This window comes from Anabrus simplex, chromosome 2 (genome assembly GCF_040414725.1).
Source record: "Anabrus simplex isolate iqAnaSimp1 chromosome 2, ASM4041472v1, whole genome shotgun sequence".
Taxonomy (NCBI): domain Eukaryota; kingdom Metazoa; phylum Arthropoda; class Insecta; order Orthoptera; family Tettigoniidae; genus Anabrus; species Anabrus simplex.
In genome coordinates this window covers 1,143,769,821-1,143,791,208 of record NC_090266.1, presented here as the reverse complement: position 1 = coordinate 1,143,791,208, position 21,388 = coordinate 1,143,769,821, and the positions used below count along the sequence as shown (strand labels likewise).

The window sequence follows — 21,388 nt, the reverse complement described above, 5'->3', positions numbered from 1 at the left end:
CCACCTTTCCACAGGCCTAAATGCAGATCAGTAGTCATTGGTGATTGATTAAAAAGTAGAGAGAGAAGAGTTAGAGAAAAAATGGTATTACGTCAGTGTTGTTTTTCTGACAACTACTTTCTGTAATACTAGAACAAGCGGAATATTATGACCGTGCACAATGTACAAAAATCCACCCCTCCGTTGTGTTGGAAATCAAGAGTTTCTTCTACTGAACTTACATTACTAAAGTACTTACAAACTGCTACGTACTCTAGATTGATTACTCTCATAGTAAGACCCATTGTTGTATACAAATTGTACATAATTTAAATTTTTATTCATTGATACTGAATGGAAGAATAAATATACTTTTTATATACCCCTTGCTAAAAAGAATAATTATATTGATAGTCCTTATTTTATTTGTATTTTCAGTGTTCTTAGCTGTGCTTTTTGCTGATATTGAATGAGGTATGATTGTGCAGTCTTCGATTATCCTCCTCATTTCACCTCTCATATACATCTGAGCATCATACCATATTAATTGTGGACTTGTTCGTTGTTTCAGAGACTACATTTAAGCCAGAAAAGCTCTTCAAAGTTATCATTATCGGTGACCCTACAGTAGGAAAAACTTCATTTGTTCAACGCTATGTCCAGAATTCATACAAAAAAGACTACAAAGGAACAGTTGGTGTTGATTTTGCCTTAAAGATCTTAAAGTGGTCTGAAACTCAGACTGTTAAATTGCAACTGTGGGATATAGCAGGTAAGTCTCAGATACCTCCGTATTTAATCCTCAGGGTTTTGAAGTTTTGCATAGTAAGAGATTGTAGTGTGTAGTAGTGATACAGGAGTTTCCACTTGAGCATGATCGAGTATTTGGCTTTGCAGTTTGGTCCACGTAGCTGTCAGCTTACATTCGGGAGATGGGAGATTCAAACCCCACTGTTGGCAGCCTTGAAGATGGTTTTCTGTGGTTTCCCATCTTCACACCAGGCAAATGCTGGGACTGTACCATAATTAAAGCCACGGATCTTTCCTCTGTAATCCTAGCCTTGTCCTGTCTTATCATCCCCATAAAAACTATCTGTGTCGGTGTGATGCAAAACAAATAGAAAAAATTGAACTCGAACTGTTAAAGAACTCTCTCTTTAAGTTTTGCATCTTGGTGGTACACCCTACAGTTCAGGAGATAGAGGCAGTCTTTGTTTATGGACATATTTATATTTCATGGAATACAAACACTAAAAGAATTGTTATACTATACAAAACACAGAACAGCTGTGAACTTGAGGGAGGAGCCAGATTTGCTCGCTCGCCCGTGCCAGCCAATAGAATAGCGCGGTGTTGCGTAGGTAATTAAATGCCATCAACACGTACAGCAATTTATCGTATTCAGGATAAATTTGAAGCCGGCAGTACTGTTCAAGTTGTGTATAAGGAAAACCATCAACAAGGCCATCTTACAGTGCTGCTGTGTTGCAACATTTTACAACGTCATCGCAAAAATCTGTGAATCAGGGTGCACGTGAAAGCGGGGTAAGCTGACCAACCATACGATGAATTCTGAAGGCTGCAAAATGGAAAGTATGCATTCCAAGATCACTGCATGCTATGAACGGACGAAACTAATCGAAGGATGGAGTAATGCAAGTGGTTTGAAGGAATGCTTCGTGAGGATGAACGTTTTTCAGGGATAGTTATCTGGTCTGACGGGGCGTAATTCAAACTGAACAGTACTGTAAACCACCACAACTGCGTGTACTGGGCTCCTGAAAATTCTCACGTTCACATGGGCAAACATGTTAATCTACCCAGTCTTAATGTGTGGTGTGGTCTATCATTGCGCGGTGTGATTGGCCATTCTTTGAAGGTACCATAACTGGTGAGGTGTATCTTCATATGCTGCAAACATTGATTTTTCTTGCCATCTGAAAGATGTTTAGAAATGAAAGATTTTACCTACAACAAGATGGCGTTCCATCTCACTACCACGGAGATGTCGGAGCCTACTTGCATGAAAATCTACCTGAAGGTTGGATAGGTCGAAAAGGAGCTGTTGACTACCCACCACGGTCTCCAGACCTTACACCTCCTGACTTCTGCCTATTGGGGGACCTTGAAAAATGAAGTTTATTGACAGAGATCAGCTACACTAAACGAGCTACGAGAAACCATCAAGGCGTCCTGTGCGGCTATCACACCGGCAACACTGACAGCCGTAGATTGGTCAGCAGTTCAGCGGCATTGATGTTGTTTGGCTGCTACTGGGGGTCACTTTGAACACACAAAATAACCCTCTCCCCATGCAAGAATTGTAATGGTATGTTGTTTTGTTCCATTAATATTGACTCAAAGTGTGCCTACATTTTTCTGGACTCCTCTGTATCTCTTATCAAGCTGAGCAGTAACTAGGTTTGAAACAAGAATCCTGCCTTACAATACTTGGTGTTTTTTTAGCTCGTTGATGAAAATACGAACATAATCCAGCTTAGTCTAACTATTTAACTAGAAGATTAGTACATGTTTCATTCCTAAAATATGGAACATCTTCAGCTAAAAATGTAAATGTGAAAATTGACACACACTTATGGTGAGAATGAGGTTGGAAATGTTATGTTAAACACATAAAATATGTTGATGTTCAAGTTCACAAACACATCTCACTCATGGACGTAAATTTTTTTATGATCCATAATATTGACATATTTTGTGTGTTTTAGTATTGTACCGGGTGGTACACCTCCACGCCGCTAATTCAAACCTTGCGCCAGTTGAAACTCCTCTACTGGAGGAAACCTGAACTTTAACTACCAGGTTAATTCTCAAGTTTATCAGAAGATGTCACTACTTGTAAATTTTGAAGTGTTCTGAACTATGTCAATTTCGATTCAATGTTGTTTTCTCTGCCTCTGTAACTACATATTGGGAGAGAGAGTGCTTAACCCTCTCGAGCTCCCACTCATATTGCTTTGAGGTGAACTTATTTTCACAACCGTTTCTTCCCTTCTAATGTAATGTAAACCGTTTTCTTATATAAGTCACCTCTTTAGTATGGGATTAGCCCTTGCATTAGTGGCCTAGTGCCAAGTAGGTTTTAAAGAAGTGTATTAGGAGTGCTAGTTACGCCTCCGCTCAAGTTGTATTTTGGGGCCTTGTAATTTTCCTGTTTATTTACTAAATCGGCCTCAGTAGGTTGGTATTTTTACCCCTGTGTTTATGTCCTTAGAGGACAGCTGGAAGGTGGAATTTGGTGTGGCCTTTGATAGGCTGGAACTTTGAGAGCGGGTTGCTCTCCCAAAAAAATTTTGATTTCTGTGTGCCTCGAGCAGGCTTTACTGAGTAATAGGGAGCAAGAGCTCCTGGGCATGATTGGGATTTTCTGCCCCTTTGTCAAACCTGGTATCTGGCTAAAGTTGGGCTAATTGCTCAAGAATTATGTGTCTGGCTCTTGGCATCCAAATCCTGTAACACTGTAATTGTACATTTTCGATTTGTTGCTAGGCTACTGAGTACCTGTTATATTTGTTATTTCTTGATCTTGAAAAGAAAATATAACCTTGTTAAATTTTAAATTAACTTTGATTTCGTAAGTTGGGACTTGTTCATCCCAGCACCTTCTTTCACCTCTAACTACCACGAAAAACTCCGTAACAAGTATAATGTAAAAACATTTCCAACTTCATTCTCACCACAAATGTTTTAACTGTGTGTGTAAATTTTTGCATTTACATTTTATAGTTCCATATTTTAGGAATGAAACATGTAGTTAAGTAGTTAGACTTTAAGCTGGATTATGTTTGTATTTACAATATAATTATTAAATTAATGTAGTAATGGTCCACCTTTCAACACTATAATATGTAATATTATTGTATTGAGAGGTAAGCCTCACGTAACCTATGCCATCTAACTAACACATTCTTTCATTCAATTCATTAATTTAATTTTATCTAATTTATTCAGGTTAACTTCATGGGCACCATAATGAATTGCAAAATTTTATACCAGACACAATGTATCTGTTTTAACCACAGCTTCATGTGCTCTCCTGATAATGTCCAACAACATTTCAGCATGATTTAACAAGCACCATGAGAGCATCTCATTTTATTACTTTGATTGATGATGAAAAAAAAATCTAACAGTTCTCTGTCAGCTAGTGGTTATTTACAGCGGTGTCCAATGACTTGAATATGGCTAACACCACTCAAATAGATTTGCTGATGAATTACAGAATCAACATTTACCAGTTCCCGTTTACTATTGAATTATTAATGATTAGCGGTATTAGAAAAACAGTTCTGTGTATATAAATTAATACATGAAAGAGTCTCGATGATGAGCATACGCAGGATGTTAGAACCTAGTTATTTTCAAATTTACTCATAATTACATCCACGTTTTTAAATGTCAATCTATATCAATAAAATAACTTGTCCTGACTGACTGACTGACTGACTGATTGATTCATCATCGCCGAGGCAAAACTACTGAACATGAAGAAATGAAACTTTGGGGATACATTCATATTAAGATGTAGGTGCTCGCTAAGAGAGGATTTTTCGATATTCCTTCGCTAAGGGGGTGAAAGGGGGGGGGGGGTGAAATTTTAAAATGAGTGTATCTATATCTCAAAACTTTAAAAGTTTACAGAAGTGAAAATTGGTATTTAGAATCTTAATTAAAAATAAAGAAACATGTATTTTTTTGTTTTCGAAAAACCCAATGGGAGGGGTGAAAAAGGGGTTGAATGCCTTTAATGAGGATACTTATATCTCAGAAACTGAAGATATTACGGACCTGAAAATTGTTATTTGGGATCTCCTTTAAAATAAAGAAACACACATTTTTTGTTTTTGGAAAATCCAATTAATGGGGAAGGGGGAGGTGAAAAGGGGGTGAATGTTTAAAATGAGTGTATCTGTATGTCAAAACTTTTAAAGTTTATAGATTTAAAAATTGGTATTTAGAACCTCCTTTAAAAATAAAGAAACATGTATTTTTTTTGTTTTCAGAAAATCCCAATAGGAAGGGTGAAAAAGGGGTTGAATGCCTTAAATGAGGATACTTATATCTCAGAAACAGAAGATATTACAGACCTGAAAATTGTTATTTGGGATCTCCTTTGAAAATAAGGAAACACATATTTTTTTGTTTTTGGAAAATCTAATTAATGGGGGTTAAACAGGAGTGACAAATTGGGGTGAATTTTTAGAAAGACTATATCTACAGTATATCTCAGAAACGTAAAATGTTACAGACGTAAAAATTGGTGTTTGGAATCTCCTGTAAAAGTAAAGAAACATAGGTGACCAGGAAGACACCCGTGCTTCGCTACAGTATTATACTGAAATTTATAATTGAATGCTTATCGTTTTATATATAACCTGCCGATATTCGCGTTCTGACTCGTTTTATGAGAGATTCCGCCAAAATTCGCGATCTGACTCTTTTTCTGAGAGATTACAGCAATGTTCCTCCCATTTTAAAATCTTTTTTCCAGCAATCGATTTCGTACTTCCCGGGCTAGGTCCAGGTATTCCACCCGGTCAGTTGGGTCCCTAAATCTTTGCCATCTTTTCCTATAAGTATTTTTAATATGGATCAAATCCTTGAGGAGATCCGGCGTGGTGTCGTCTTGGGTGCCTTGGCGGTACTGAACCCGCGGCCGGACTGCAATCGTCGTCATTACCCGTCCAGGACTAGTTTCCTGCACAGTCCGCACAATTTGACGACGGTCCAGAACATTCTTCTTCTTATTATTATTAGTATTATTAGGGTGGGTGAAATTAGTTGAATTTAGGTATTATTATTATTATTATTATTATTATTATTATTATTATTATTATTATTATTATTATTATTATTATTATTAATGTTCTGGACCCCACAGCAAGATGCAAGACCTCTACTTGGCGGTAAATTACATCTGCTGCCATTGTCATTAATGACAGTATGACCAGCACAATTGTCGCCCGTAGGCAAGTGCGCAGGATTTCTGGCGATACTTCCGTGCATTATTGACCTTATTATATAGGTGAACAATTGCACAGCCCATCTCATTCCTATCATTTATTTCAAATGTGTTTAAATTTTTTATTTATATGCCAGGAAAATATACTGTAATGTAAGAAGGTTGTGCAAAGGAAAAGATGGCTCTTGAAAACAAACCCAGGAAAGATTAAAAATGATTGGTTTATGATCAGAATAAGTACATTGAAAATCCACAGCCCGTATCAAGTTATTCAACCGGGTCAGGAAAGGAATGAATAAGCCCCCATCTAGCGGTGAGGATAGGAATTGTGCCGGCTGGCGAAGCCTGTCGCACTCCTCTGGGGCAATGATTTATGAATGACAAATTAAATGAAATGATATTGGAGAGTGTTGCTGGAATGATGACGAGGAAAACCGGAGTACCCGGAGAAAAACCTGTCCCGCCTCCGCTTTGTCCTGCACAAATCTCGCATGGAGTGACCGGGATTTGAACCACGAAACCCAGCAGTGAGAAGCCGGTGCGCTGCCGCCGGAGCCATGAAGGCTCTTAATAAGTACATTATGAACAGTAAAATCAATTGGTCTCAACTTTTTTTCACCCCACTGCCGTTAAGTTGAAATCCCCCCTTCCTCGAAAGGAAGGCGTATTTCTTTATGTTTAAAGGAGATTCCAAATACCAATGTTCACGTGTGTTACCTTCAGTTTTGAGATATGAGTATTCCCATAAAAGTAGTTTTTTAAAGAAGAACTAAATACTAATTTTCACGTCTGTAACATCTTTAGTTTTTATTAGATGTAAGTATCCTCATACAATTAATTAAATTAATTTTTCAATTTTTTCACCTCCCCCTCCCTTCATTGGGTTTTTCGAGAATACCTGTTTCTTTACTTTAACAGGAGATTCCAAATACCAGTTTTTACGTCTGTAACATTTTATATTTCTGAGATATACTGTAGATATAGTCTTTCTAAAAATTCACCCCAATTTGTCACTCCTGTTTAACCCCCATTAATTAGATTTTCCAAAAACAAAAAAATAAATGTTTCTGTATTTTTAAAGGAGATTCCGTATACTAATTGTTAGGTTTGTAATATCTTCAATTTCTGAGATATAAGTATCATCATTAAAGACATTCGACCCCTTATTCACACTTTTCACCCCTCCTATTGGGATTTACAGAAAACCAAAAAATAAGTGTTCTTTTATTTTTAAAGGAGTTTCTAAATATCAATTTTTACATCTGCAGACTTTTAAAGTTTTGAGATATAGATACACTCATTTTTAAAATACACCCACCCCTGTTCACCCCTCCACTATTTGGATTTTCTAAAAACAAAAAATGTGTGTTTCTTTATTTTTAAACGAGATCCCAAATACCTTTTTTCAGGTCTGTAATATCTTCAGTTTCTGAGATATAAGTATCCTCATTGAAGGCATTCAACCCATTTTTCACTCCTTTTCACACCTCCTAATGGGATTTTCCAAAAACAAAAAAATACGTGTTCCTTTATTTTGAAAGGAGATTCTAAATACCAATTTCTACGTCTGTAAACTTTTACAGTTTCGAGATATAGATACACTCATTTTAAAAATTCACCCCCCCCCCCCTTTTCACTCCCCATTATTTGGATTTTCCAAAAACAAAAAATATATGTGTTTCTTTATTTTTAAAAGGGGTTCCAAATTTAAATTTTCATGACTGTAACATCTTCAGTTTATTAGATATAAGTCTCCTCATAAAAGGTGTTCAACAAATTCTCCCCCCTTTCCACCCCCGTTCATGGGATTTTCCGAAAACAAAAAAAGTATGTGTTTCTTTATTTTTAAAGGAGGTTCCAAATACCAATTTTTATGATTCTAAACTTTTAAGTTTTTGAGATATAGATATTCACATTTTAAAAATTCACCCCCATTTTCACCCCCTTAGTGACGGAATATCCAAAAATCCTCTCTTAGCGAGCACCTACATGTTAATATGAATGTATCCCCAAAATTTCATTTCTCTATGTCCAGTAGTTTTGGCTCGGCGATGATGAATCAGTCAGTCAGTCAGGACAAGTTATTTTATATATATAGATTTGTTTTTGGAAACTCCACTTCAGGGGAAGTAAAAAGGGGGTGAAAGTTTAAAATGAGCATAGCTACAGTATATCTCAAAAACTTAACATGTTACCGAAGTGAAAAATAGTATTTTTTTTTTATCTCTGTTGATAATAAAGAAACATGTATTTCTTGTTTTCTGAAAAACCACTTGGGTGGAGGGATAAAAGTGACTGGAAATGGGGATACTGATATCTCAAAAGCTGAAGATGTTAGACGTGAAATTTGGTATTTGGAATTTCCTTTAAAAATAAACGAATACGTATTTTTTGTTTTTGGAAATCCACCTAAAGGGAGGAGGGAAATTGAAAAAATAGTTGAATTATTTGTATGAGGATACCATTATCTCAAAAACGAAAGATTTTGCAGACATGAAAATTGGTATTTGGAATCTGCTTTAAAATTAAACAAACACATACTCTCGGAAAATCCAATGAAGAGGGTGGGGGAGGGGGAGGTGAAAAATTGAAAAATTAATAAAATTAATTGTATGAGGATACTTATATGTAATAAAAACTAAAGTTGTCACAGACGTAAAAATTGATATTTGGATCTCCTTTAAAATCAAAGAAGAAAGCGTTTTTGGGCGAAATCATTTGGGGGGGGGGCAGGGGTGAAAAGGAGTTGAATTGCTTTTATGTGGACACATGAGGTGCCTAATATCAAATATGGACATGCGCCACCTATATCAAAATTGAGTTAAGAATTGATCCTTATAGCATCTTTAATGCTCTCTCTGAATTAATGATCCTTGTCTTTCATAAACAAATATTTATACGTAATTTTTAACATAGAAATATGCAGTTTCTTTTATAATCGGACACCTCCAAACATAGTTTATATCAAAAACGGACATGACATTTTCAGCCAGTCATATTGCTACAAGTGACATCAAACTGTCATGGCAATCAGAGAATTTTTATCGACATCTTAAGGAAAAAAGAGGACTGTTTCATAATGTCCTACGATTGCCAAAAGAATCCCGCTTTGCCAAAATTAAGTGAACTTTCGGCTTATTATTCCAGACAACTCGACTGTTACAATCTGTCTGTTGTAATAGGCACATCTCAAAGCAAACTGCGCCCTGACAATGTGTCTGTTTATACGTGGCTGGAGAATGAGGGAAAGAAATCATCAAACGAAATAACATCAGCGGTTGTCAATGAGTTACAATCTAATGATTTACAAGGCTTCACTTCAGTCAAGTTGATTGCTGATGGCTGCGCTGGCCAAAATAAAAACATTAATATGTTGGCGATGTGTGCAAAGTGGCTTACAACGTATGCACCATCCTCTGTTGACAAATTAAAACTGGTATTTCCAGTTACTGGACTCTCATATTTGCCTCCAGATAGGATTTTTGGACTCATTGAGAAAGACCTTAAGAAGATGACGACCATAGTAAGTCCTGATGAATATCTTGAGGTGTTCAAAATGTACGGCACAGTGAAAGTAATTGGACAAACCTTGGAACCACTTAATTGGAAAGAACAAGCACAGATTTATCTGAAATCTGCATGTCAACTTCATTTCAAGATTTCACAGTGTAAAAGAATTGTACTCAGGAGCACGAGAAGAAGCAGTGTTGTAGTTAAAGGTGAGGTAGGCTACTATTTGTAAACAGGTATTGAGCATAAGATCTCGAAAACATGACAGGTAAGTCTAATGTTAATGAATCCTTTACCTACTGATATTGGCATGAATGTAAACCCACAGAAACTTAAAGATGTTGACAAATTACTAGGAAAGCACTTTGGAAAAGATTGGAAATTAATGCCTGTCTTAAGTGGTATGTCAAAGTCATCAATAAGAACATTTGTAGTGAAAATGAACAAGCTGTTAATGATTATTTATGAATGTGATTGTTTTGAAGACCCTTGCGATGAACCAGAGGTTATTTGCCCAGAAATACAGTGAAGCAAGAACTGAAATGAATGTTAAAAATGTTAACGCGCGCGGCTGTGAGCTTGCATCCAGGAGATAGTAGGTTCGAATCCCACTATCGGCAGCCCTGAAGATGGTTTTCCGTGGTTTTCCATTTTCACACCAGGCAAATGCTGGGGCTGTACCTTAATTAAGGCCACGGCCGCTTCCTTCCAACTCCTAGGCCTTTCCTATCCCATTGTCGCCATAAGACTTATCTGTGTCGGTGCGACATAAAGCCCTTAGCAAAAAAAAATGTTAACAAAGTATAAGAATAGCCTTATTTCTTTCATATTTTAATTATATTTCTTTTAAAATGGAAGTTTACTTCCGTGTCATCCTGCAACTTTTTTCCAAGTATTGGGATAGTCCGTTTCAAAAGTGGACAGTTACAGGATGTTTGTATCAAAAATGGATAAAAGCCAATCTCGGTTTCAGAAATGGACATCGTCATATTTAAACGTGTTTTACATTGACTTAGACTGTAATTCCTAAGTGTCGACAATGATTTTCTTGTTCATAGGGCTGGAAGTACGACACACAAAAATTTTTACACATGTAACGGGGGTTTAACATAGAGAAACAAAAATGTGGCTCTACTGAAAAATAAACAAAATGGCTTTTGTCCATGTTTGATACTAGGCACCTCACATATCTCAAAAACTGAAGATGTTAGTCGTGATAATTGGTATTTAGAAGATCCTTTACTATTAAAGAGGCAAGTATTTTTAACGGGAAATTCACTTAAGGGGGTGGGGGAGTGTGAAAGGAAGTGAAAAAAAGTGAATTCTTTTTATGGGGATACTTATATCTCAGAACTGAAGGTAACAAATATGAACATTGGTATTTGGAATCTCCTTTAAACATAAGGAAACATTCCTTCTTTATTTTTTGTGAGGGGGGCTGGGGGGGGGGGTGTAAATCAACTTAACGGCAGTGTGGTGGAAAAGGAGTTCAGACCAATTGATTTTACTGTTCATAATGTACTTATTCTGACCATAAACTGATCATTTTAAATCTTTCCTGGGTTCGTTTTCAAGAACCATCTTTTCCTTTGGAGTACATAAAGTTTGATTACAGTAGATTTTCCTGCCATATAAATAAAAATGTAAACATATTTGAAATAAATTGTAGGAACGAAATTGACCGTGCCATTGTTCACCTCTATAATAAGGTCAATAATGCACGGAAGTATATCATTCATGTTGCCTGAAATCTCGGGCACTTGCCTACACGCCACGATGGTGCTGGTCACATTGTCAGCAATGACAATGGCAGCAGATGTAATTTACCACCAAGTAGCGGTCTTGCATTTTGCTGTGGGTTCCAGACCATCAATAATAATAATAATAATAATAATCTAAATTCAGCTAGTATCACCCACCCTAATAATAATCATAATGTTCTGGACCGTCGTCAAATAGTGCGGACCACGCTGGAAATGGGTCCTGGCCGGGTAATGACCATGATTGCAGTCCGGCCGCGGGTTCAGTACCGCCAAGGCACCCAAGACGACACCATGCCGGATCTGCTCAAGGATTTGATCCATAATAAAATGCTTATAGGAAAAGATGACAGAGATTTAGGGAGCCTACTGGCCGGGTGGAATACCTGGACCTAGCCCGGGAAGTACGAAATCGATTGCTGGAAAGAAAGATTGAAAAATGGGAGGAACTTTGCCGTGATCTCTCAGAAAACAAGTCAGATCACTAATTTTGCGGATTCTCTCAGAAAATGAGTTAGATCACGAATTTCGGCCAATTTTATTTATATATATATATATATATATAAAACGTTAAGCATTCAATTATAAATTTCATTATAATACCGTAGCGAAGCACGGATATCTTGCTAGTTTGTATATATTTGTTTCATTTGTTTTATGTCAATTGTGTGCATGTACATTTGTTTAGTTTTTAGATGTTTTACATTAAGGCTGAAGATGGTCAGCCCCGGCCAAAACTAGTCCCTAATTAATGTAATTTAGAATATTGCATATTATAGTATTGAAAGGTGGACCATTACTACATTAATTTAATAATTATATTGTAATTACAGTTCAATACGGATCAGAACCATGAAGTTTATAACCTATGATATGTTTGTATTTTCATGAACTAGCTACAGAAACGTTAAGTATTGAAAGGTGGGATTCTTCTTTCAACCTTAGTTGAGTTAATGCCAATACGGAATCAAAATAATGATACTTATAAGTTTTAGGCTGAGTAGTAGTCAAGCAGTTGGGAGTAGTAGGCCCTATTACTTTTAAAATTTTACAGTCAGGCAAGAAATATGATTTACATTGTGTATAGCTTTTTAAGGGAGCTTTCAAATACAGAAGTGCACGAGAGCAGAATTTTTTCTCAAGGGTGGTGACGGCTCAAACTTGCATTGTGAAAATACGTACCATATCCAGTATGTTTTCTGGGAGGGGGGCCATGACAATGTTCAGAAACGTGCAACACATTTGGATGAATTTTAATAAATATATTTTATGCCGATCGATATATATGACTTTTACAGTAATGGAGAATTTCCGACAGCGAAGAACGGAAATGAATAATAATGGCTCCGTATCTGCCATGTAAATGCTACTGAAATTCCTTTGTTTTAAATACCAGGAATCAACGCATTAATTTATTTAACCTTATAAAAATGCTACTGGAAATAATATTCAGAATGTCATGCGGTATAGATTACATTGTATCAAATATGCAAGATGTGGTAGCGTATGCTATGGAAATAGCATTGCAGTGAGCATGCACGTGGGATTTAAACTCTTATTTGAATGAGGTGTTGTTTACTTTCTGAGAGAATAGATTTTCTTTGTTTGGAAATTGTGACAAAATTGGATTGGGACATCTCCACAGTATACAGCTGTTTTCAGGAATGGTCATGAGAAGGCATTATTACCAGTTTTCAGCAATGGTCATGAGAAGGCATTGCTACCAGTAAATAGGGGTCCTGGTGCTTCTGGACCACAGAAGCGAGAGAAGATTGGTGCATTTGCATGAGGGCTGTGACAGAGCAGAGGATATCTGGTGCAAAGATTCAAGTCACCATATGCTTCAGCGTCACAACATAAACTACTGAATCATCTGTTCGAGAGTAGCCTCATCTGGAGACATTTTGTATTGTGTTTACTACTCATTCATCGTTTATCTCTGTCAATTTAGTAATGCCATGCGAGAGCTCATCGAAAGGTAGAAGGGAACTCTATGGTATTCATGCAAAAGAGTTGTTTCTGCCTTGCTGAGTGGCTTGGACTGTAGAATGCTGATTTTCTGACCCTCAAGTTGACAAATTCGATCCCAGCTCAGTCCGGTTATATTTGATGGTGTTCAAATACACCATTAAATATATTAACACATAAAAGAGGTCTTGCGAGACAAAATTCCGGCATGTGCTGATCTTTGAAAACCGTAAAAGTAGTTAGTTGTGACATAAAACCATGTACATTATTATTATTATTATTATTATTATTATTATTATTATTATTATTATTATTGTACCGGGAGGTACACCCCAACTCCGCGCATTTAAATCTAGCGCCTAAAAGAACTCCTCTATTGGCAAAACAGCGAAACTGAAACTATACCTACTTAGAAATTTACTCGGAAGATGTCACCACTAAAATATGATGTAATTTTGTTATTGTGAAGTTTCCTGAACTGACTGTATTTCTACTTGTTTTGTTTGCCGTTCATCAAGAAGTTTGGACATTCTTCCACAGATGTCGCTACTAAAAACTATGATCATGCACCCTGGTGCGAGGTATAAGAAGTTATAATTCAAAGAAGTTTTGTATTCATAAGTTTTTTTTTCTGATTGATGTTCATTTATTTTTGGGTTGGCAGTATTTATCTTTTCTTTCCGCCTATTTTGAATCCAACCAATCAATAATTTTCAACCTATCACTGCCTTCTTCTTCGATTTTGAGTGTAGCTTTTAAACTGACCAATAAAAATGAGAGGGCGTGGCTAGTTTAATCTTGAATGGTCTCGAACTTTCCCTGAGGGTTTATAAACTGCGGATTTTCACGTCTCTTGGCCAATTGATCGTCATCTTACTAGTGTGTGTGTCAAAGCAGGAGGCGGGCAGCCTCTTTTATCAGACAGCAGTACATCGACAAGGTAATGGCCACATAACATCTTTCTTTTTTGCTATCACCGCAGTTTAAACCCGAGGGAAAGGTCCGAATTATCTACTATGTAACCACTTTTCTGAAAATGTAACTTCTGGCGGCTAATGTAATAACTTCATACAATCTTTAACTGTAAATCGGGGATAGAGAATGAAGTACCCTCTCGAGCTCCCCTTCATCTTGGTTTGAGGTGCCACGTTTTTGTAACCTTTCGTTTCTGCAATGTATTAAAGTTATTTCCATCCGAGCAACTTCAGTAGTTTGGGAATAGCCCCTGTTTCGTCGGCCAAGCGCCCTATAGGTCTTAAATTTTTTTTTAGCTCAGTCTTCGACTCTCGAATGATTCTGAGATTTCACCCATAAATTTTATTTTGGATGTGGTGTCTGTGAGTCTCTCTTGTATGAGTGCCCTAGTTTTTCTGTCTACTCCATATTCTTCTAGAGTAAGTGCCCGGCAATAATGAGAGACCTCTAATTATTAGGGTCTGTCTTGTCGCCCTTTTTATGCAGTGGGTGGATCAATGTGCATTTCCATTCCTGTGAGGTTTACTCTGTAATCCATATTTCTGAGATAATTATATGGATTTTCTTTATGATATTTTGGTCTTCAAGTTTCCAGATCTCAGTGATAATCCCATCTTCTCCTGGTGCTCTGTTGTTTTTCAGTCCATTTATGATGTCATCGACCTCGATGATTGTGGGTCGTTTCGAGTCTATGTTTGATATGGTTTTCGAGAAGTTTAATTTTTCTCTAGGCTTCTCGCTGTTGAGTAGTTTACCAAAGTAATTTTTAAGAATTTTGCATTTCACTTTAGTATTTGTTTCTGAAGATCCATCCAGTCTTTGGAAGCAATTATTTGGAGGCCGATAACCTTTTATATTTTCTCTAAATGTTCTATAGAAATTTCTCGTATTGTTTCTCTTGAAGTATTCCTCAATTTCATTTAGACTATTTTCATAGTATGTCCTTTTCACTGTTCTAATATCTTTCAATGATTGTTTCTGGACATTGTGGAAATTCTGCCATGTTTCAGTTTTTCTATAGCTAATGAATTTCTTCCATGCCTGGATTCTTTGTTCAATTGCTTGATCACAAGTTGCGTTCCACCATCTATGCTTGCGTTTCCTAGGAGGCTGACCCCAAAGCATTGCCTTCTGAACTGTCTTCGCTAGGTCTGTCGAACTTTCTGTTGCATTTTGATTAATTTCTTCAATAATTTTGTCCTCATTTATCTTCAAGTATTCTGGGTCTGTTCTTATAATTTTGTTCAATGTTGTCTTTTGGTTTCTTGGGATTGGCTAATCTTTACTTGTACCAAGTGATGGTCAGACTCAAAGAATACTTTGCGTGTTCTCACGTTCAAAATCTCTCTTGTATTTTTGTTTGAAACGGCAACGTGATCTATTTGGAATTCTCCCCATATGTTTTTGGGTGTTTTCCATGTCGTGAGCTTTCGTCTCGGTTCTTTAAATTGTGCTGGCATAATTTTTAAGTCAAAATTTTGACAATATCGTATGAGATGTTCTCCATTCTTGTTCGTGGGTTTGTGTGCTGTGTATGGGCCCGTAATTTGTTTGTACTTTTTCTCTGTGCCTAGTTGTGCATTGAAATCTCCTAAGACAATTTTAACGTGTCTTTCTGGTATTTTGTTTGTTATTTCTTCCATATCTTCCTAAAAGTTTTCTACCGAGCTCGATATCTACAGTCGCTTAAGTGCGGCCAGTATCCAGTATTCCGGAGATAGTAGGTTCGAACCCCACTGTCGGCAGCCCTGAAAATGGTTTTCCGTGGTTTCCCATTTTCACACCAGGCAAATGCTGGGGCTGTACCTTAATTAAGGCCATGGCCGCTTCCTTCCCACTTCTAGCCCTTTCCTGTCCCATTGTCGCCGTAAGACCTATCTGTGTCGGTGTGACATAAAACAACTAGCAAAAAAAAAAGTCTTCTACTTCTTGCGGTTTCTTTCTGTTGAGCTCATTTGTCTGTGTATATGCATTGATGATTGTATATAGTATTATTTTTGATATTATTATTATTATTATTATTATTATTATTATTATTATTATTATTATTATTGTACCGGGCGGTACACCTCTACACCGTTTATTTAAAAGTTGCGCCAGTTGAAACTCCTCTTCTGGAGGAAGGTTGAACTTTATCTACTCTATTAATTCTCTACTTTCTCAGAAGATGTCACCACATGGAAAATTTTGAGTTTTTGAACTGTGTCACTTTTGATGTGTTTTTGTTTCGCTTGAAGTAAGAAGTGTGATCTTTCTCTTCTAGAGGACACTACTGAAGATCAACAATAGCGCACCCTAGTGCGGAGTCAAAGAACTATTTTGTTGGAGAAATTTTTATTTCAAAAGTTTGTTTCTTGTTAAATTTCTTTCTGTTATTGTTTAAGTTGGCTGTATACCCCTCTTTTTCCCCTTGTTTTAGATTTATCCAATCCCGAATTTCTTTTAGTAATTTCTGACCAATCTGGTGTATCTTCCCCCAACTTGTATCTGTTGCGGGGTCCTATCCAATAAAAACATTGTGGGCGGGTGTTTTCATTCCCCTAACGCCTAGAAACTTCCGCGAGAGTATATAAACTGCTGATTTTAGGGTCTCCGGGCCACTTCTGTTCCATCTTTCAGTGTATTAAGTACATAGCAGGAGGCGGGAAGCGCCTCTTTCCTCGGCGGCGGTCAACAATAAGGTAATGGCCGATTAATAAATTCTTTCTTTTCTTGCTCAGCAGTTTAACTTTCGGGGCGGGTTCTAAGCGTTCAACCATGTAACCTTTTCCTAAAATGTAAAAACAACTGGTATCTATTCTATTTTAAAACGACATATCGGGATAGAGAGTGCTTAACCCTCTCGAGCTCCCACTCACATCGTCTTGAGGTGAGCTTATTCTCTCAACCAATTCTTCCGTAATGTAATGTAAATTGCTATTACGTCACCTCTGTAGTATGGGATTAGCCCTTGCATCAGTGGCCTAAGAGCCAAAGTAGGTCTTAAAAACCAAGTGTATTAGGAGTGCAAGTTCGCCTCCTCTCAAATTGTTTTAGAGGTCATTTAATTAACCTGCTTTTCATTTAATAGACCTCAGTAGATTGGGTATTTTACCCCTGTGTTTATGTCCGTTGAGGACAACTTGAAGGTGGAGTTTGGTGTGGCCTAGGAGAGGCTTAAATTAAAGAGCGTGTGGCTCTTTTGGAAACGGAGTGTTGTATGCCTCGAGGAGGCTTTACTGTGTAATTTGGAGCAAGTGCTCCAGGGTTTGATTGGGGTCTTCTGCCCCTTTGTTAAAATTTGTATATCGGAAAGTTGGGCTAGTTGCTCAAAAATTGTGAACTCAGGGCTCGAAGCCCAAACTCTGTAATCCCTGTAATTGTACATTTCAAATTGTGTTTCGGCTACTAAGTACCTGTTCTTTGTTATTACTTAATATTGAAAAGGAAATATAACCTTGTTAACTTTTACATTAACTTTGATTCCGTAGTTTGAGACCCATTCACGCCCGCACCTTCTTACACCTCTTCCTACCACCAAAATACGGTAACAAGTGGTAGCAGAGCGTGGTTGAATGGGTCTCAATTTAGCCCCTTTTGACGGCGAGACATTGTTTTGATCCGAACTCTAACCATTTTCTCAGTTGCTGGCATTTTTGAGTTTTCCAAAATTGTTCTGTCATCATGCCCGGCCCTCGCGATGTTCTCCTCCTTGACTATTTGCGCAAAGAGGAGTTGATATATGAGTTAACTATCAGAAACGTTCAATCTGGAGGCACGGTTGCAATAGACACTAACAAGCTTAGAGAGTCCCTTGATTTGCCCATTTCCATCCCCAATTTGGGAGAGAAAGAAATTGACGACTCTCTTTCCACGATCACGGAGAATATTACTGGGCTAGCTTCCGTAGTTAGTTTTTTTGATGAAAATGATCCGTCTCCTAATCAAATTAAGCGTGTGCAAGGCAGGCTATATCATTTTTCGAATAGGGTTAACGATCTGTTGTCTCTAAAACTGAATGATGTTCAGAGGAAGGAAGCTAGTACGCTCCTGGAAAATATTTCCGAATTATCTAATAAGGTCACTCAATTGTTAACTGGGGAAGTTCCTCCCAAATCTGATCAACCCACCATAGTGAATCCAGGTATAGTCCGTTTTGGTTGAAAGCGTCCTGCGCGAGAAATGGTTGCGCATGCAGTGGTGGGAGCTATCGTCCCCCCACTCCTACAGCAGGTCCAGTCGCCAGGCTAGTGCTGAAGTGAAAACGTCTCTCAAGCGGCGCGTGTTGTTACGTGCGGGCTAAGTTGAAATTACTGAAGTGACGAGCATGGCTTCTAGGTCCTCTTCTAAATCTGGGAGACCACTGCGAGGCTAGGCACGTGAAAGTGTTTATACCATGAGTGAACATATGAAACATATCATCCAGATCTCAATCACACTGAGTCGGTTTGGGGAGATATCAAAGGAGAGGTCCGTGATAAGAATATATCTCACCGGGCGAGTTGGCCGTGCGCGTAGAGGCGCGTGGCTGTGGGCTTGCATCCGGGAGATAGTAGGTTCGAATCCCACTATCGGCAGCCCTGAAGATGGTTTTCCGTGGTTTCCCATTTTCACACCAGGCAAATGCTGGGGCTGTACCTTAATTAAGGCCACGGCCGCTTCCTTCCAACTCCTAGGCCTTTCCTATCCCATCGTCGCCATAAGACCTATCTGTGTCGGTGCGACGTAAAGCACCTAGCAAAAAAAAAAGGAATATATCTCAATTAATAGTAATACAGCATAATTAGATTTTTAGCATAAAATGTGTGCCATAGCATCTCTAATGCCTTCACTGTTCGTAAATGAGGCGCTCCTATTCCCAATATAAATAAAAATGCTTATTCTGTACGAAATATTTCTCTGTCTTATAGATCACTCGTGACTTGACAGCAGACACACTCGACAAAAAGGAAGCTCTTTGCGGATATTGCTTGCACAGTATTCGCAAGACAAACGGAAAAAAAGGTTGCGACCACGTAAAAGACACTGAGCAGGAATACTGGGAGCGTGACAACACCATGCATAAGGAATTAGAATTAGACCAGTCCGACATCAACCTCGGTGAAGCTTCAGATGACACTGATTCAGACGAGAGTGAAGATTATTCTGAATAATTTGTAAATAAGATCCCTGAACTCCGAATATTAAACAAACGTGATCATAGAACACGTAAGAAGTCCGATAATATTTTTGCTCTGTTTTTTTGAGACAGATTTATATTGTCTATTGTTCCGGAGCATTTCGTTGTTGTTTTTGTTGCTGCTGTTGCTGTAGGAGACCTGTTCTCTCAGTCATAACAATAGCAGGTTATTCAATAGTATTATATATTATTATATTTCTTCTGATGGACAAGAAAAGTAGACATTGTTAATGTTATTATGAAAGTAGCTGAAGTATTTTTATTAATGCTTCTTTTCTGCATTTCCCGACAAATTTGCATTAATTAATCTCTTTTATACGTATTTCACTAGAAATCACGTTAAGTAGATTATATCTCCAGGCTGTCAGTGGAAACAACTTCCTCCTATTCGTTAGGCGATTGATGAACTGATAGCGCGTACCGATGCGCCTTTCCTTGGTATACAGTACAGTACAGTTTCAAACGAACTTCCTTTATTCGCAGTATTACCAGTTGCAAGTTACTGTCTTATGTTCAATTGATTTTCTACCATATGGTTCAAACCTTTCAATTTTATATAACAGATTTCATATTCGTAAGAATGTATAATAAGAATGTATAAGAATAAATTAAAGGCTACAGAGTGCCAAAATATTGACCTCCACTTTTACTATACACTGAGATTTATTTCACGTTGTGTCGAAAGCATCATCCGATATAATTTCTTTTAGGCATGACCCTCTGATTTCTTGACGTCACCAACATTTACGACGAAAGTTATGAAGTATTTCCGTACTGGAATAGAACTGAAATTTTAGAATGTTATGCTCAAAGGCCTGTGCAGTTAATGGACAAGGTTTTAAGGCAGACAATCGAAATATAAGAGTCGATTTGTACAATGTACGGTACTATTTTATTTTCACTAGTTTATCATATTAAGTAATTCCTACACTTTTGAGTTAGTGTGATGTATGTACACCGATGAGCCATTGCATAATGACCACCTCGACCCGGGAACGTATCGCGCCTAAGCTTTCCACACTATTTCAGTCAGTTCCCAGGGCTACGTCCGCTGCCTGAACTCGACTGTGTCAGCTGGAGGAAAGGTTCAAGTTCTTCCCCCACCACCAGCGCGAACGCTCCCATAGTTCCTCGCACACGAGGCCAGGCCACACCTCCGGTCGTCCAGAAAGACGCTTACTACGAAGATGGACTATAGTAAGGAAGCGCCTCCCAAGGGAGAAGTTAATAGGATAACCGTTGCTGCTCAAACTATCCCTGCCCCATTGGACAACGAATCTGAACGTCGTGCATCATTGAGTAACATCCGTTCTGAATTGACTTCCTTGCCATTGAAACCTTTACCTACTATGTCACCCGGGTTTAGCAGCTTGCCTCATCCATTGGCAATGTTGCTAAGAGGTATCTCTAAGTTTTCGGTCAACACCACCAGTGAAGTTATTTCTTTCTTAAGGTTTTTAGTTGAATTTCAGGATCATGCCCTCGTATTTTCGCTTTCCCCTTGTCAAATTTTACAAATAATCTATCCTTATGCTATTGGTGTTCTCTCAGATAAAATAGTAAGAGCCATAGCTGAACAGTCATCTATCGAAGATTTCCATGCACATCTGCTTGCAAATTTTATTCCTGCCCGCGCGAGGTCATCTCTTATTCAGAAATACTATTATCGGGTACAGCGCTTGGATGAAAACCTGGCAGACTTCATCCAAGATATTAAGTTTTATACTAGGGTGTTTGCTCTTCACTTCCCTGAGGATCAAATTGTACAAGCTATTGTGGAAGGCATTTCACCATCTTATAGGTCATACTTGTGTTTTGCGGCGTGCCCGCAAACTTTCTCTGAACTTGAAGCGTTGGCCATCTCAGCGGAAGGAGTTAGATACGCCGATTCTTTGCGTGTAGCAAAAGAACCCCCGCCTTCTTTTAGTAATACTCGGCCTCCACCTCGCCGATCAGTTACCCCTCGTAAATGTTATGCTTGCGGGTCGCCTGACCATCTGCGCAATAAGTGTCCTCTGATCAAGTCTAGTAGGGCAAATAATGGAGCTGGTTCAT

The 21,388-nt window shown here is 37.9% G+C and overlaps 1 protein-coding gene across 3 annotated transcripts in view; it reads left to right on the top strand.

Annotated features, from left to right (window-relative positions):
- LOC136863353 (ras-related protein Rab-7L1) overlaps nucleotides 1-21,388 on the top strand; it is a 138,760-nt gene that overhangs the window by 24,389 nt on the left and 92,983 nt on the right. For all 3 annotated transcript variants that reach the window (XM_067139739.2, XM_067139740.2, XM_067139741.1), the window contains exon 2: nucleotides 551-751. In XM_067139739.2, the coding sequence (XP_066995840.1) occupies nucleotides 551-751 (201 nt within the window). The remainder of the gene's footprint in view (nucleotides 1-550; nucleotides 752-21,388) is intronic.